Source organism: Myxocyprinus asiaticus, chromosome 35 (assembly GCF_019703515.2).
Source record: "Myxocyprinus asiaticus isolate MX2 ecotype Aquarium Trade chromosome 35, UBuf_Myxa_2, whole genome shotgun sequence".
Taxonomy (NCBI): Eukaryota; Metazoa; Chordata; class Actinopteri; order Cypriniformes; family Catostomidae; genus Myxocyprinus; species Myxocyprinus asiaticus.
Window position 1 is genome coordinate 39,249,983 of NC_059378.1, and position 14,863 is coordinate 39,264,845.

A 14,863-nucleotide genomic window follows, 5' to 3' on the forward strand; every position below is an offset into this window, starting at 1 on the left:
ACACACGTGTGGAACGGCCGTTCATTTGAGTTTTGCATCAGTCAGACAATAAATAGTTTCAGACATTGTAGAGCATCAACAGCACTTAAAATGAGTCATAAAATGTGTTTTTCAAGGTGTGCCAAAGAATATATTTATAGCTAAAGCTTTAGAGTTGTGTACTGTAATTCAGATATCATTGTCTCTATTGTCTCAGACTCCAGATGTGTGTTTATTGTTGCTGGTCAGTGTGAGTCGAGATCTTAGATGAGGTTCCCACACTGAGTCTCTGTGTTCACATCAATGGAGCACAAAAGCCATCCAGAGTCCTGAATGAAGCATTAGTGACGGCTGAAGACTCTGTCATCTATCTGACGTCACCAACCATCTGGAGGGAAACATCTGACTTGGTGCAAAAGTCATAAAGTTATTAAACACTTTTTTGATCAATTTCTTTTCATTGTATTTTTTTGTTGGAAATTGTTCTGCCTGTTATTGACCTCAACTATTGAATATGGAAAACACAACACTTTGTAATGCAGTACATATTGTTTAATTGACATTTTTGGCTGATAAAACATGTTTGGGAATTGACTCTCTTAAGTTCCTGATGCAAAAGATTTGTTTCTGTATAATACAGATTTAAAAGTACATGATGCATGGTGACGAATACATTTATATTAGATTTTAATCGTGTAATAGTTTTAAGATTCTGTTCCAGTTGAGGAGGCTTCTACATCAATGTTTACCTGTCAACATCAGGTATATCGAAATATCTATAAGTGTGTCAACTCCCTTGTGTGTTTGTCAAATATTGAGGATGTGTTGGGGGTTTAGGATGCTAATGACACTAGAACTGTGACTCTGTTCTCTAGAGTTTTCCCACATTCTGACCAGTCACAGATATACACAACAATAGAAGTGTGTCTATTCACATGATAATGAAGATGAATTCAAGACAGATTCTCACAAGCATGATGATAAACGTTTGTGACTCAGTGTTGAAATTAATTTGTTTTTTTCATTAATTTGAATACAATATTTCTATATAAAATCTGAGTCATTGTTTATTTTATTATATTTTTAGTGAATGAACTTGAAATATCATAAAGCTATAATCCAATTCATTCACGTTGACCTCTGACCCCTGGTCTTTTAGTTGGGTTTTATTGTCTCTGAGGGTCTGTGAGTGAGTTTTTCTCTGGTTCTCACACTCTGTTCATTCACTGATTTTAATTACACAACAATAGACTCGTGTCTCTCACCAGGGCTTGAAGTTTAGTCCCACTTGTTTAGAGAAGGATCGTGTTCTTTGAATGACTTTGAATCAAATGTATTTACATTCTGAGCACCTGTGAAAAGGATGCAAGATAACAGGGATTTTGATTCCCCTTATAAAAATGTCCTGTGGTGTGGTTGTGGTATTTCTACACTACTGCAGAAGTACAACAAGATGTTTCCACACAGCATCAGAACACGGCTGATTGTGACAGGATTTCCAAAGCACATTCTGTTGTACAGTATCACATGAATTTATCAACTTCACAGCCAATCAGCTCACAGTATGACACTACGGATGTTACTATAGCAAACGTAGAGGGCTTGTGCACTTTCTGTAGAGCAGCTTTGGACAGTGTGTTGATGAGCAAGTCCTGCCATATTTATTACTTTATTATAGCTTCATATAGTACATTACATAAAACTACTAAAAAGTTAGTGTTTTGTTTAAGAAACGTTCGTAAGAGTATGTTAAAAAAAAAAAAACATCTTGCCGAGTTGAGTCTTTTGAATCCGTTTACCAAACAGATTCATTCAGATTTGTTCACTGATGTGTTCAGAAACCATTTCTGTTGATCACCTTTATGCCAGTAGACTGCGACAAATGTGTGTAATGTGTAATGAGTTATTAAATCATTGATTCAGCTGTGTTGTTAAAATAACACTTGTTTTGGTCGTGAACAGAACAATTGTTCACTTAAAAGATTTGTTTAAAAACTCTGATTTGTTCTTGAATTAAAACACTAGTGTTTGTACTCAAGTGAAGTGATATTGATTTTACTAAATGATGGAAGTATGATGAACAGTACATCAAATATAGATTCATGTGCATCATGTTAAACTGGCACTCAGTAATTTTATACTCATTAAAAAAGTTTTACTCCTAAAGAAATAAATAGTAATTTTGAAACATATGTATATAATCATGAGCACTCACATGAGATGAAGAGTCCAGTCATATCAGTAACCTTATAAAAGCTGTTTTATTCTACATGAAGAGGGTCCACACATGGGGGCGGCCATGTTGAGATCATATGACCAGCCGAATACTACTCACTTAATCTCAGTAACATCCCTTTTATCGGACATGTTTTATTCTTGGATTAAATTAATCATGGCTGAACATGAATAGTGCATTTCTACAATGACTTCTGTAAATGAAAACTATTGGATTCACGTTGATAGGTGTCACTGCAAGTCCAAATGACACAAGCAAAAAAGTTACTACTGAGTGCACCTTTAAATAATGAACAACATCCACAGTGTGTTGTATGTTCTGAGCTGTTTGCAAATGACAGTTTTAAACCTGTGAAACTAATAAGACACTTATAAACCAGATTAGCCAAACCAAAGAGCGAAGTCACGTTTTTATACTCGCATCAGAAATAATTTCCGCTCAGATTTATGGACAGTGGAGTATGATTTATGACTATCTGTGTCTGGTATTGAATCATGGATTGACATGATGTGCTCTCAGAAACAGGCTCAACTATAACACTGAAAAAGGTTAGTGAAGGTTGATATTTTCTACCGGTATGCGAAAAGTGTGCATACATTAAGTAATATTATTTTAATAGTTAAGGGTGTTGCTACTGTAGCATGCATTTCTTTCTCAGTGGATTTTGGCTTGAGATGGGGGTGTAAAATTATGGTGGTTTCACATATTATTGAACTACCCATTGCAAACAATACTTAATGTATTAAAAGAATGTTTTATTATTATTAGGCCTGTTATTATTTTTAAGCTACGTCTGTTGTTTTGGTCTGCATTTGCAGACTGACAAAGCACAGAGACATTTAGTAAGGTCAACTGATTTTATTATCATGAATATTTGTTTTGTTGATGAGGAAATGACCTCATTTTAACATTAAGTGATAATATATCACAACATTTACTCAGAGAATTCAATTCCCCAAGACACATGTTACTCTTAATAGAGCAGAGTTTTCAGTCTTTCCAAAAGACACAATCTCATTCAACACACAGTAGCAGTGTTCATGATTACACAAACATTTCTCAATATGAAGATAATGTTAATTAAGACTTTTTTTGTTACAATAGTCACATTGGAGACTGTAACCTTAATTACAATTTCAAACATGAAATATCACAAAAACAAACAAACAAAAAAACCTTTTCAGATAATAAAACTACATTTTTCCATTTACATTTTCCCTCAAAGAAAAATAGTTTAAAATAGATTTCATAAAAGCAAATTTAGATTAAAATGTCAATCAAAGCAAATGAAAGATTTAATCATTAATATAATGTGTCCATGACATTCTTAGAAAATCTTCACTGAAGACAGAAACAAGTACTTAAAAATACATAAAAGAATGTCGCCTATATGAGATTCTACCAAAACCTCAAGAGAGGCTCTTAACAAATCCATCTCTTTTCAGTCCTGACACAGGACAATAATACAGTAAAGAAAACTGTTAAATGTATCTAATGTAAAAGTCAATGTTGTCTAATATAGACGTCAGTATATTTTCCCATCTGGACCTCTTTACATGAAGTCTTCATAGAAGATAAAATCATCAGAGTACTTATCAGTACAAAAATCTTTTCCATAGTGGAACTGGTTAAACACTCTTCTCAAAACGAGAAACATAATTGTTTTGTGCATTCAAACATGATCAGTTCATGTAGGGTTCTACCAAGGTCTCCAGATGATGCTCTTGTTGACATTCATCTCTTTACTGAAGGTGTTCTGGTCTGAGGAGATCAGCTGAGTCAGGACACTTTCCCTCCTGTTCTGCTCACATGATGTCTGCAGGTTCTGGAAGTGTTTCAGCAGTCTTCTCTGGCTCTGTGTCTTCATCTCATCTTTGGACAGGAAGTGCACAATCTCATGGACACACCTGGAGAAGCCTTGATTGACAGCATGTGAACTGGAGTCTAGAACAGACCGCTGGTGTCTCAGGAAACTGACTGTCATCTCCAGGATATCTGCTTTCTCCAGCTTGGAATCAGACTGCTGGTTGAGAAACTCTGGAGCCAGAAGACACTTGAGCTGCTCAATGCTGCTGTTGATACGTTCTCTGCGCATCTTCTCCACTATTGGCTTTCTCGACTGAAAACAACAACAAAACACGTTGAGTAAACTTGCCTTCAAAAAGCAATACGTTTGAAGATGAGACATGAAAGCTGCTGCAGTAATGTTGCTGTAATGTGAATGTACCTTGTTGTTGAGAGAGAGATGCTCCTTTGAGATGATTGTAGGTGTCATGTCTGTATCTCTGAGTGAATCTGATTTGCACTGGCTGCAGCTCCTCTATTTATACTCCCAAATCTCCATATGAATGTGTGAGGCTTGAGTTTGTTGGAGTTTCTCACAGTTTGTAGCCAATGGAAGAGCTCCAACAGACAATGAGGAATGTGTCATGCTCAATGATCCTCTATCAGGGGCACAAACACACGCAGCTGCTGGAATCACAGGGACACACGCTTTCACACACTTGTGTATTCATCACATTAAATCACTCACACAATAGAAGCGTGTCGGTTCTCACAGGATTAAATCATACTGTACGTGCTGAGTGTGTTTACTCACAAGAGTAGGTGAAACTCTTTGTTAAGGCTGGACTTTTCTGATTCTTTATTTCTCTAAAATTGTACAAATATTTTTCATCAAAATGAAGTCCTTGATTTAAGGATGCATATGTTTATAATTAATAGATACATCATTTATTAATCATTTTCTAACTGAAGTATGTTTAAATAAAGTTGGACAAAAATGTATTGCAGAGAAGTTGAGATAAAGATGTTATTGGAAGCATTTCTAAAGAAAAACTCTATTTAAATGTAAAAACCCTTGTGGAATTAACATAATTTATCCAGGTAATTATCATGTGAATAGACACACTTCTATTGCTGTGTATATCTGTGACTGGTCAGAATGTGGGAAAACTCTAGAGAACAGAGTCACAGTTCTAGTGTCATTAGCATCCTAAACCCCCAACACATCCTCAATATTTGACAAACACACAAGGGAGTTGACACACTTATAGATATTTCGATATACCTGATGTTGATAGGTAAACATTGATGTAGAAGCCTCCTCAACTGGAACAGAATCTTAAAACTATCACACGATTAAAATCTAATATAAATGTATTTGTCACCATGCATCATGTACTTTTAAATCTGTATTATACAGAAACAAATCTTTTGCATCAGGAACTTAAGAGAGTCAATTCCCAAACATGTTTTATCAGCCAAAAATGTAAATTAAACAATATGTACTGCATTACATAGTGTTGTGTTTTCCATATTCAATAGTTGAGGTCAATAACAGGCAGAACAATTTCCAACAAAAAAAAAAAAAGAAAAGAAATTGATCAAAAAAGTGTTTAATAAATTTATGACTTTTGCACCAAGTCAGATGTTTCCCTCCAGATGGTTGGTGACGTCAGATAGATGACAGAGTCTTCAGCCGTCACTAATGCTTCATTCAGGACTCTGGATGGCTTTTGTGCTCCATTGGTGTGAACACAGAGACTCAGTGTGGGAACCTCATCTAAGATCTCGACTCACACTGACCAGCAACAATAAACACACATCTGGAGTCTGAGACAATAGAGACAATGATATCTGAATTACAGTACACAACTCTAAAGCTTTAGCTATAAATATATTCATTGGTACACCTTGAAAAACACATTTTATGACTCATTTTAAGTGCTGTTGATGCTCTACAATGTCTGAAACTATTTATTGTCTGACTGATGCAAGACTCAAATGAACGGCCGTTCCACACGTGTGTACAGTGTTGACTAGCGTGTGCTGGTTGAGTGACATTAATGTGAACATCAGGCCGCAGATCTGTTCTCTCTACAGAGTCAACGCTTTCCCAGATTCACACAGTGATTCCCTCTCCATCACCTGCTCCCCTGAGACACTGGCTTTGTGCCCCTGATAGAGGATCATTGAGCATGTGGCGGCCACACATTCCTCATTGTCTGTTGGAGCTCTTCCATTGGCTACAAACTGTGAGAAACTCCAACAAACTCAAGCCTCACACATTCATATGGAGATTTGGGAGTATAAATAGAGAAGCTGCAGCCAGTGCAAATCAGATTCACTCAGAGATACAGACATGACACCTACAATCATCTCAAAGGAGCATCTCCCTCTCAGCAACAAGGTACATTCACATTACAGCAACATTACTGCAGCAGCTTTCATGTCTCATCTTCAAACGTATTGCTTTTTGAAGGCAAGTTTACTCAACGTGTTTTGTTGTTGTTTTCAGTCGAGAAAGCCAATAGTGGAGAAGATGCGCAGAGAACGTATCAACAGCAGCATTGAGCAGCTCAATTGTCTTCTGGCTCCAGAGTTTCTCAACCAGCAGTCTGATTCCAAGCTGGAGAAAGCAGATATCCTGGAGATGACAGTCAGTTTCCTGAGACACCAGCAGTCTGTTCTAGACTCCAGTTCACATGCTGTCAATCAAGGCTTCTCCAGGTGTGTCCATGAGATTGTGCACTTCCTGTCCAAAGATGAGATGAAGACACAGAGCCAGAGAAGACTGCTGAAACACTTCCAGGACCTGCAGACATCATGTGAGCAGAACAGGAGGGAAAGTGTCCTGACTCAGCTGATCTCCTCAGACCAGAACACCTTCAGTAAAGAGATGAATGTCAACAAGAGCATCATCTGGAGACCTTGGTAGAACCCTACATGAACTGATCATGTTTGAATGCACAAAACAATTATGTTTCTCGTTTTGAGAAGAGTGTTTAACCAGTTCCACTATGGAAAAGAGTTTTGTACTGATAAGTACTCTGATGATTTTATCTTCTATGAAGACTTCATGTAAAGAGGTCCAGATGGGAAAATATACTGACGTCTCTATTAGACAACATTGACTTTTACATTAGATACATTTAACAGTTTTCTTTACTGTATTATTGTCCTGTGTCAGGACTGAAAAGAGATGGATTTGTTAAGAGCCTCTCTTGAGGTTTTGGTAGAATCTCATATAGGCGACATTCTTTTATGTATTTTTAAGTACTTGTTTCTGTCTTCAATGAAGATTTTCTATCAAGATCATGGCCACATGATTTTAATGATTAAAGCTTTAATTCATTATGATTAACATAATTTTTTTAATCTGAATTTGCTTTTATGAAAGCAGTGTTATAGTTTTTACCTTTCTTTTTCATTATTTGAAAACGCCATTGTATATCAAATTTGATATTGTATTTGTATGTCTTAATTATCATTATTCTCATATTGAGAGATGGTTGTTTAATCATAAACTCTGCTATAGTTCTGTGTTGATTATGTAAATGTGTATTTTGAGAAGATTGTTGAACGATGTTAAAACTGCTCTATTAAGAGTACAATGTGTCTTGGGAATTTTTCAAGCAAATGTTGTGATATATTATCACTTTATGACTAAATGACAAAACAGATATTCATGAAAATAAAATCAAAGGTTGATCCTACCTAATGTCTCTGTGCTTTGTCAGTTTTTATAGTTAATGAATATGCAGATCAAAACAACAGACTACACATAATATTCATAATAATAATAATATACATATATTCTTATAATAACTTAAATATTGAATATCATTATGTGAAAATGATTTCAGTGTTTGTTCATACATTTGAATGAAATGAATTGGATTTGAAGATGAACGTTTAATGAAGTTTTTGATGTAGTTTTGAATTAGTACATGGTCCTTATATAAACAGGTGGTACTGAACTTTAAGCCTTGGTGAGAGACACGTGTCTATTGTTGTCTAATTGACTGAAGTCAATGAATAGAGTACGGTTTTCATAAAACCAAAATTTCAGTAGTCGGTACCAATCCCACTAACCTTTCATGATTCTTGATATTTTGATACCAATAAATAAATAAAATAATAATAATAATATTAAAAGAATAGTTAATATGCTTTTGAACACACTATTTAAAAAATGTATCAATTTAAATAATCAATTAAAACAATTGCACAGAGTTTCTTGATCAAGTGTACATCAGTTTTTTTTTATTTTTTTTAATTTTGCAAACGTGTGTGTGTCTGTGTGTGTGTCTGTGTGTGTGTGTGTGTGTGTGCGCGTGCGTGCGTGTGTCTCTGTGTGTGTGTGTGTGTGTGTGTGTGTGTGTCTGTGTGTCTGTGTCTCTGTGTGTGTGTGTGTGTGTGTCTGTGTGTCTGTGTCTCTGTGTGTGTGTGTGTGTGTGTGTGTGTGTGTGTGTGTGTGCGTGTGCGTGTCTCTGTGTGCGTGTCTGTGTGTGTGTGTGTGTGTGTGTGTGTCTGTGTGCGTGTGTGTTTGTGTGTGTTTGATTGTGTCAGATTGCTGTCATCAGCTGGAAAACAACAGATGACTTGCAATGCCAACAATGACCAAAAGATTGCTGTAGAGCTCCACATACTGATGCCCTAGTTCTCTCTCTCTCTCTCTCTCTCTCTCTCTCTCTCTCTCTCTCTCTCTCTCTCTCATTGTGTTAATTACATTTTAAATACAAAATAATAATAATAATAATAATTCACACAAAAATAGCATACATTTAGGTGAAAGCTGTGGGTATTGAAAGAACCTTAATTATTTTTGTATTAAAATTTTCTGCCCCAGACAATGCATGTAAAATAGACGTAAACTGTAATCTGTAAACTAAAAACACAAATGAGGATTCAATAATTAGGCCTGTTGCCATTGTTACATTGTCTGATATTTAAATCTGGTATATGGCCATATACAAACAAATACAATTAGAGTTTATATATATTTGAGCATTTATGTACAAGTTTAAATTCCACAAGTGTTTTAAAAATATGTAACATATATGAAAATTGCCATTTTTGTCATGTTGTCAAATATATTGCATATATCTATATAAGTGACATTTTTATATCAGTAAAAAACATTTATGAACATTTACTTTCAGCATATAAGTGTTCAGCGTAAATTGCAAATTCTACTCTTATTTTACTTTATCTTATTTTACTACACTACAAGTTTTTTAAGTATAACCAATTTGTATAAATGCGTGTTTTTGTGTCTCATTTGCAGGACTTTTTGCAGGGTGATGATTAAACACTAGCTGTGATGTATGTGTGCTGTCTGCGGTCCCACGAAAGTTTAGAAGGATTGTGATAGTGAACACAAAATGTGGAGGAGACACTTACACTGTTACTATGGAGATGATCCAGTGGCAGCTGTGCAATTGGATATGTTGCGACTGCTTCAGGCTTTTCAAGCATTTGTTTTGCCGCTGTCAAACATGAAGGAAAGTGATGGGATTCCCTCTGATTTACATTTTTTGTGGAAAATTTGCGAGATTTACCAAAAATTGCAAGCTACCACCAATAAAGCGGAGATTGGTTAAATTTGCAAGAATTCTTGCGATCGCAAGACAGCAAAATCCTGGAGGGACTGATTACCATTAGTGTATAAAATTGAATTCTTACAAGCAGTTGAATTTCTTTCATTCAGATTGCTGTAAATCAATATCATTCAGCCAACATAATTTAGTTGGATTAGGCCAAATCAATGCACTATAGTAGTTTTAACTCAACTTTTTAGGTTCGTCAAACTAAATGGCAGACTAATGTTTAATTTAATTAATTTTCTTATGTTGGTCCAACTATTTTATTAATTGTTTGTTCATTGGTTCAAGCCAGGTGAGCAAGTGTTAACAAATGTAATTGGATAGAACGCAATGAAATTAAGTTGTGACAGAATGTTTTAGAATTGTGTTGCTTCAGTTCATTTGTATTTAGTAAACTTAACTTAAAAATCCTTTTTTTTTTTTTTTTTTGAGTGTACCTTTGATATTAAAGCCCCATTTTCAGCATTCATTACTCCACTCTTCTAAGAAGATATATGTCATGTAATCCCTAAGAAATGTGCTAATTTTGTTCTCAAGAATCGTTTATTTATTAGCAGAATAGATGAAAACGGTTGTGCTACTTAATGAAGTATGGACGTCATAGTACAGTGTCTTTTTACAGTTGCTGAAGTATTGAGTATTGAGCTGAAGTACACTTGCATTTCTTACAAGTCACTTTACACTTGCAAGTCAGATTTGGGTTTTTGGTCAAATCTCTCTAGAAATTCAACAGTTTATTGGACTTTTGAGAGATGAAGGCTATTCCATGCTCTACATTAAACTTCTGTTCAATCTCCAGTTGCTGTCACCTGAAAAACAACCACCACATTTATTTCACCATACATGTATATTAGTACATATGCATTAACCTTTAGTCAGTAGTGTTTATCTGGTTACTGGGTGACAAGCATTCAACAGCCTCACAGGGGAATTTTCATGATAGGATCAAACGTTCATTAGCATTTAAATAGGCACATGTCTTTTGTTCAGTGTGGGAACGCTCTGGTACACTGAGTCACATCAGTCACATTAGCATGCCTAAACATCAATAAAACTCAGTATTTTAAAAATCTGAAACCATAACAGCCTTGTTCTTGCTCATGTCAATGAAGAGTTAAGAGGACAAACTCAGTCTCAAAAATGTAAAAAATTTAAACAAATTGTAACGCTTTACAATAATATAAAATACAATTTGTTAATGCTTTAGGTATCATGAACTAACAATGAACAATAAATATATTATTCTCCTTTGCATTAAAAAGAGGGACAGACATTTATTGAAAATGTAAGGATACCTAGAATTAAATAGATAGTTTTTCACTTAGGCTACAGAATGTTCAGAATGGAATACTAGCGTACTTATTACTGCACACTTCCTATATGCTGCATACTTTATATGCTGCATACTTCCTATATGCTGTATACTTCCTATATGCTGCATACTTTATATGCTGCATACTTCCTATATGCTGTATACTTCCTATATGCTGCATACTTCCTATATGCTGCATACTTCCTATATGCTGTATACTGTATATGCTGCATACTTTATATGCTGCATACTGTATATACTGCATACTTCCTATATGCTGGATACTGGCTACTATTTTTTATGTGGAACAGTAAGTATTATATTACAATAAACATTTCAAAGTATAGTTTACTATATTGTTGATTGTTGTAAAAGAGCAGTTCACACAGTTCATACACCATGATATACTAGAGTGTTGGATATAATTTGGCCAGTCCACTCACTGTCCATGAAAACAAGAAGGTATGATATGGAGAAATGCAGATCTGGAACATTCCAGCACATAGTACAAAAATGTCCCCAAACAGTGACCCATTATGTCCATTTTTCTTCCTCGTAGTTCAAGAACGACCCTAACTAAAAAAATAAACCAATTTCAGAATTTTTATTATTTGGGATGTCCCGCTTTTGCTTTATTTCTTTCATTTATATTTCTTTTTACAAACCCTCAAACTTAGTTTATTTTCAGGTGTAATTAGGTTTTGAATTGAAAACATTGATATATAATATAATATAATATAATATAATATAATATAATATAATATAATATAATATAATATAATACATTTAAATAGAGGACCATGAAAAAGTCGTAATCAAACTTCCCCCTTCTCCGTCCACTACTCCTCACACAACATTCCCTCTCCCTACCCAAATTACTTGTAAAACCTGGCTTCAAAACTGAAACAGCTGCCAGTAATTGAGAGTGGTAATTACAAAGTCACTCTGGTTGGTAAACAATGCTAAGCATCATCTTTATAACCGCAGCACACACCCATATTTTTCTCAGTTGGAACCAGAGTCGGTTACACAAGATATTCACAATCACTGACGTGCAAAGAACGGGGGCAGCAGGGGCACAAGCCCCTTTCATTCACAGATCTAAAGGTTCCCATTTGCTCGACCAGAAAAAGGGGAGAAATTTTAATAATTAAATAAAAATAGTTAAATAAAACAAAATTAAAATATCGTAATAATCTCACAATAACAGTAATGTGTTATTATGAGATTTCTTTGTAAATCACGACGTATTAAAGAAAATTAAGCGGAGGTGCATTTAAGAGCACGTGCTACAGCAGATCGTGGGACAGTTTCCAATCACAAGTGATCCTCCCTATGCCCTACTCACTCCGAAGCACAGAGCCCTTGAAATGGGTACTCTGAAGTAAACATGGCATTACTGTATGAATGTACCCTCCACTAACAGTCTTGTGGAAGAGCCCTTCAATAAAAGATTCATTTTCTGACTTTCGTTTCGAACGAGCTTTCGAGTGGCGTCCCCTCCCGCAGGAGTGCCCTTCAAGGAAGAAAAAAATGCCGTTTTGAACATCAAAGTGCCGTTACCTCCGTGAAGTGCCATAAAGTCCACTCCAGTTATTGTGCTGTAAATTCATCAAAAGAATAATACTCGATTGCTACCACATTTCTGACATCGCGTACCACTAGTGTAGACAGATTTATTCATTATAATTGGAGCGGTCGCGTTGCATTCAGTGATATAAATTCAATTAGTCTTTTATAGAATATTGACAAACTGAAGGAGCTGTCTGGTTCAGCCAAAGCCAGTTTGGTTTTGTTGAAACTAATAAGCCATTAGACTAATCACTTTCAGAAAAATACCTTTAGGCTACCACAGTACCGCAGCTACCTATACACATATTACACAGTCTGTGTAGGACACCAACTCCCTAGGAGGGCACCATCATACCCTAGGAGGGCACCATCATACCCTAGGAGGGCACCATCATACCCTAGGGGGGCACCATCATACCCTAGGGTGGCATCAGAAACTCCACCGGCTGCCCTTACTCACATGTTATACGTTATTCAAGGACCCTGTTGCATTCGCGGAACGGTCGAACGCCTCACATTCGCACTTTCTCACCGTGCCTTCGCACCGTGCACCACATTACCAGGGTAATGCCATGGTACTGAATTATTGATCATGTTCATATTTCATGGTACTCCAAGGTAATTTAAAAAAATACCATGATTTTACTATGACACATGTCAAAATCATGGGGTTATCACAGTCCATGTCTGAAAATAAATAAATAAACAAGTGTATTATCAAAGTGCTTTTTGTGAGAAATAGCCTGTAACAGAATAGGCTATTATTTGTGATAAAGGAAAAATGTAAAAAAATAAGTACAGTATATATATATATATACACACACACTGGCAGCCAAAAGTTTGGAATAATATACAGATTTTGCTCTTATGGAAAGAAATTGGTACTTTTATTCACCAAAGTGGCATTCAACTGATCACAATGTATAGTCAGGACATTAATAACATGAACTTCTTAAACTACTTCAAAGAGTTCTCATCACAAAATCCTCCATGTGCAGCAATGACAGCTTTGCAGATCCTTGACATTCTAGCTGTCTGTTTGATGTTAACTGACACATAGTCATACCTCATACGTGAATTTTGAAGCCGTATTGAATTCAAAATTCATGTTTGAGGTATGAAAGTGGGTAATTTATGTTGTAGAACAAAATGTCCACGTATCGTCAACTAATGTTTACAATAGACCTTATTTTACTCATAAGTTCAAAATCTCCATTGTAAAAATAGGTTTGGTGGAACCTAGAATAATTTTGTAAGAGTTTTATTTCCTTTTAATACCAATATCTTGGTCAATATCTTTCTATGCAAACTTGAAATTATTGTTTATTCTGCCCACCGTTCGAATCGTCAGTTTCATTTTATATTCAGGTAAATTGCCATAACACTTAAGGTATAAAGAAAGCGATTGTTTGTTCGGTTTTCTTCTTTATGTTTATGATACTAGTGTTTTTTCTTTTCTTAATTTTGCAACCTTGCAGTGTTCCTAATAGAGGACCACTAGTGTGCGTAACTAGGGTTCAAGTCAAAGAAGAGGGAAGGGGGGGTGGGGGTGGGAGGCCTGTGTAGCTCAGCAAGTATTGACGCTGGCTACCACCCCTGGAGTCGTGAGCTCAAATCCAGGAAGTGCTGAGTGACTCCAGCCAGGTTTCCTAAGCAACCAAATTGGCCCGGTTGCTAGGGAGGGTAGAGTCGCATGGGGTAACCTCCTTGTGGTCGCGATTAGGGGTTCTCGCTCTTAATGGGGCATGTGGTAAGTTGTGTGTGGATCGTGGAGAGTAGCATGAACCTCCACATGCTGTGAGTCTCCGCGACGTCATGCAAAACGAGCCACGTGATAAGATGCGCAGATCGACTGTCTCAGAAGCGGAGGCGACTGAGACTAGTGATGGGTCGTTCATGAACGATTCATTCATTTTGAACAAATCTTTTATGTGACTCAGAAGAACGAGTAGTCTCAAAGAGTGAGACTACCATTGTGTTGGCCACACATGTGCATTGTGCAACCTCCGTTCATTTGTTACATGAAAACCTCATAGGCGCTGTACAGGAAACAGAAATGATTAGTTCACCTCTCGAGTCTTTTGGTCCAAGTTGTTCGTTCATATACACTAGCGCATATGGCTGTCACGTGACAAAAGAACGAACTGCTTGGACAAGAAGATTCAATCCAGAGGTGAACTAATAATTTCTGTTTCTCATATTTTGTCCTTGGCTGCATTATCAGTTTTTCCTTATTGGGACTATAATCAAAGTTTGCGTAAGTAGACGTGTTGGGGGGGAATTGGCTATTGAAAATGTAACATTTTAATTTAATTCTGCTCAAATGAACGAAATGAATGAAATGAATTGAATAAAGATTAGTTCATTTTGCTG

The 14,863-nt window shown here is 36.0% G+C and overlaps 3 protein-coding genes across 3 annotated transcripts in view; 2 read left to right on the forward strand and 1 right to left on the reverse strand.

The window, feature by feature from the left end:
* Nucleotides 1–14,863, forward strand: part of aldh4a1 (aldehyde dehydrogenase 4 family, member A1) — a 398,306-nt gene that overhangs the window by 96,359 nt on the left and 287,084 nt on the right. The window lies entirely within an intron of this gene.
* LOC127426055 (transcription factor HES-5-like) lies at nt 3,166–4,492 on the reverse strand. Its single transcript, XM_051672529.1, has 2 exons — nt 4,443–4,492; nt 3,166–4,334 (listed from the first exon to the last, which is right to left on the reverse strand). The coding sequence occupies exons 1-2, from the start codon at nt 4,488–4,490 to the stop codon at nt 3,915–3,917; spliced, it is 468 nt and encodes a 155-aa protein (XP_051528489.1). The 5' UTR covers nt 4,491–4,492; the 3' UTR covers nt 3,166–3,914.
* On the forward strand, nt 6,360–7,300 carry LOC127426052 (transcription factor HES-5-like). Its single transcript, XM_051672525.1, has 2 exons — nt 6,360–6,407; nt 6,516–7,300. Exons 1-2 carry the CDS (start codon nt 6,360–6,362, stop codon nt 6,933–6,935), a joined length of 468 nt encoding a protein of 155 aa, XP_051528485.1. The 3' UTR covers nt 6,936–7,300.

Excerpts from the sequence above, each read along its gene's own strand:
- LOC127426055 (XM_051672529.1), bottom strand. The coding sequence starts at position 4,490 with ATGACACCTACAATCATCTCAAAGGAGCATCTCTCTCTCAACAACAAG. Across the intron at positions 4,335-4,442 it reads ATCTCTCTCTCAACAACAAG|TCGAGAAAGCCAATAGTGGA; the intron begins GTACATTCACAT and ends TGTTGTTTTCAG.
- LOC127426052 (XM_051672525.1), top strand. The coding sequence starts at position 6,360 with ATGACACCTACAATCATCTCAAAGGAGCATCTCCCTCTCAGCAACAAG. Across the intron at positions 6,408-6,515 it reads ATCTCCCTCTCAGCAACAAG|TCGAGAAAGCCAATAGTGGA; the intron begins GTACATTCACAT and ends TGTTGTTTTCAG.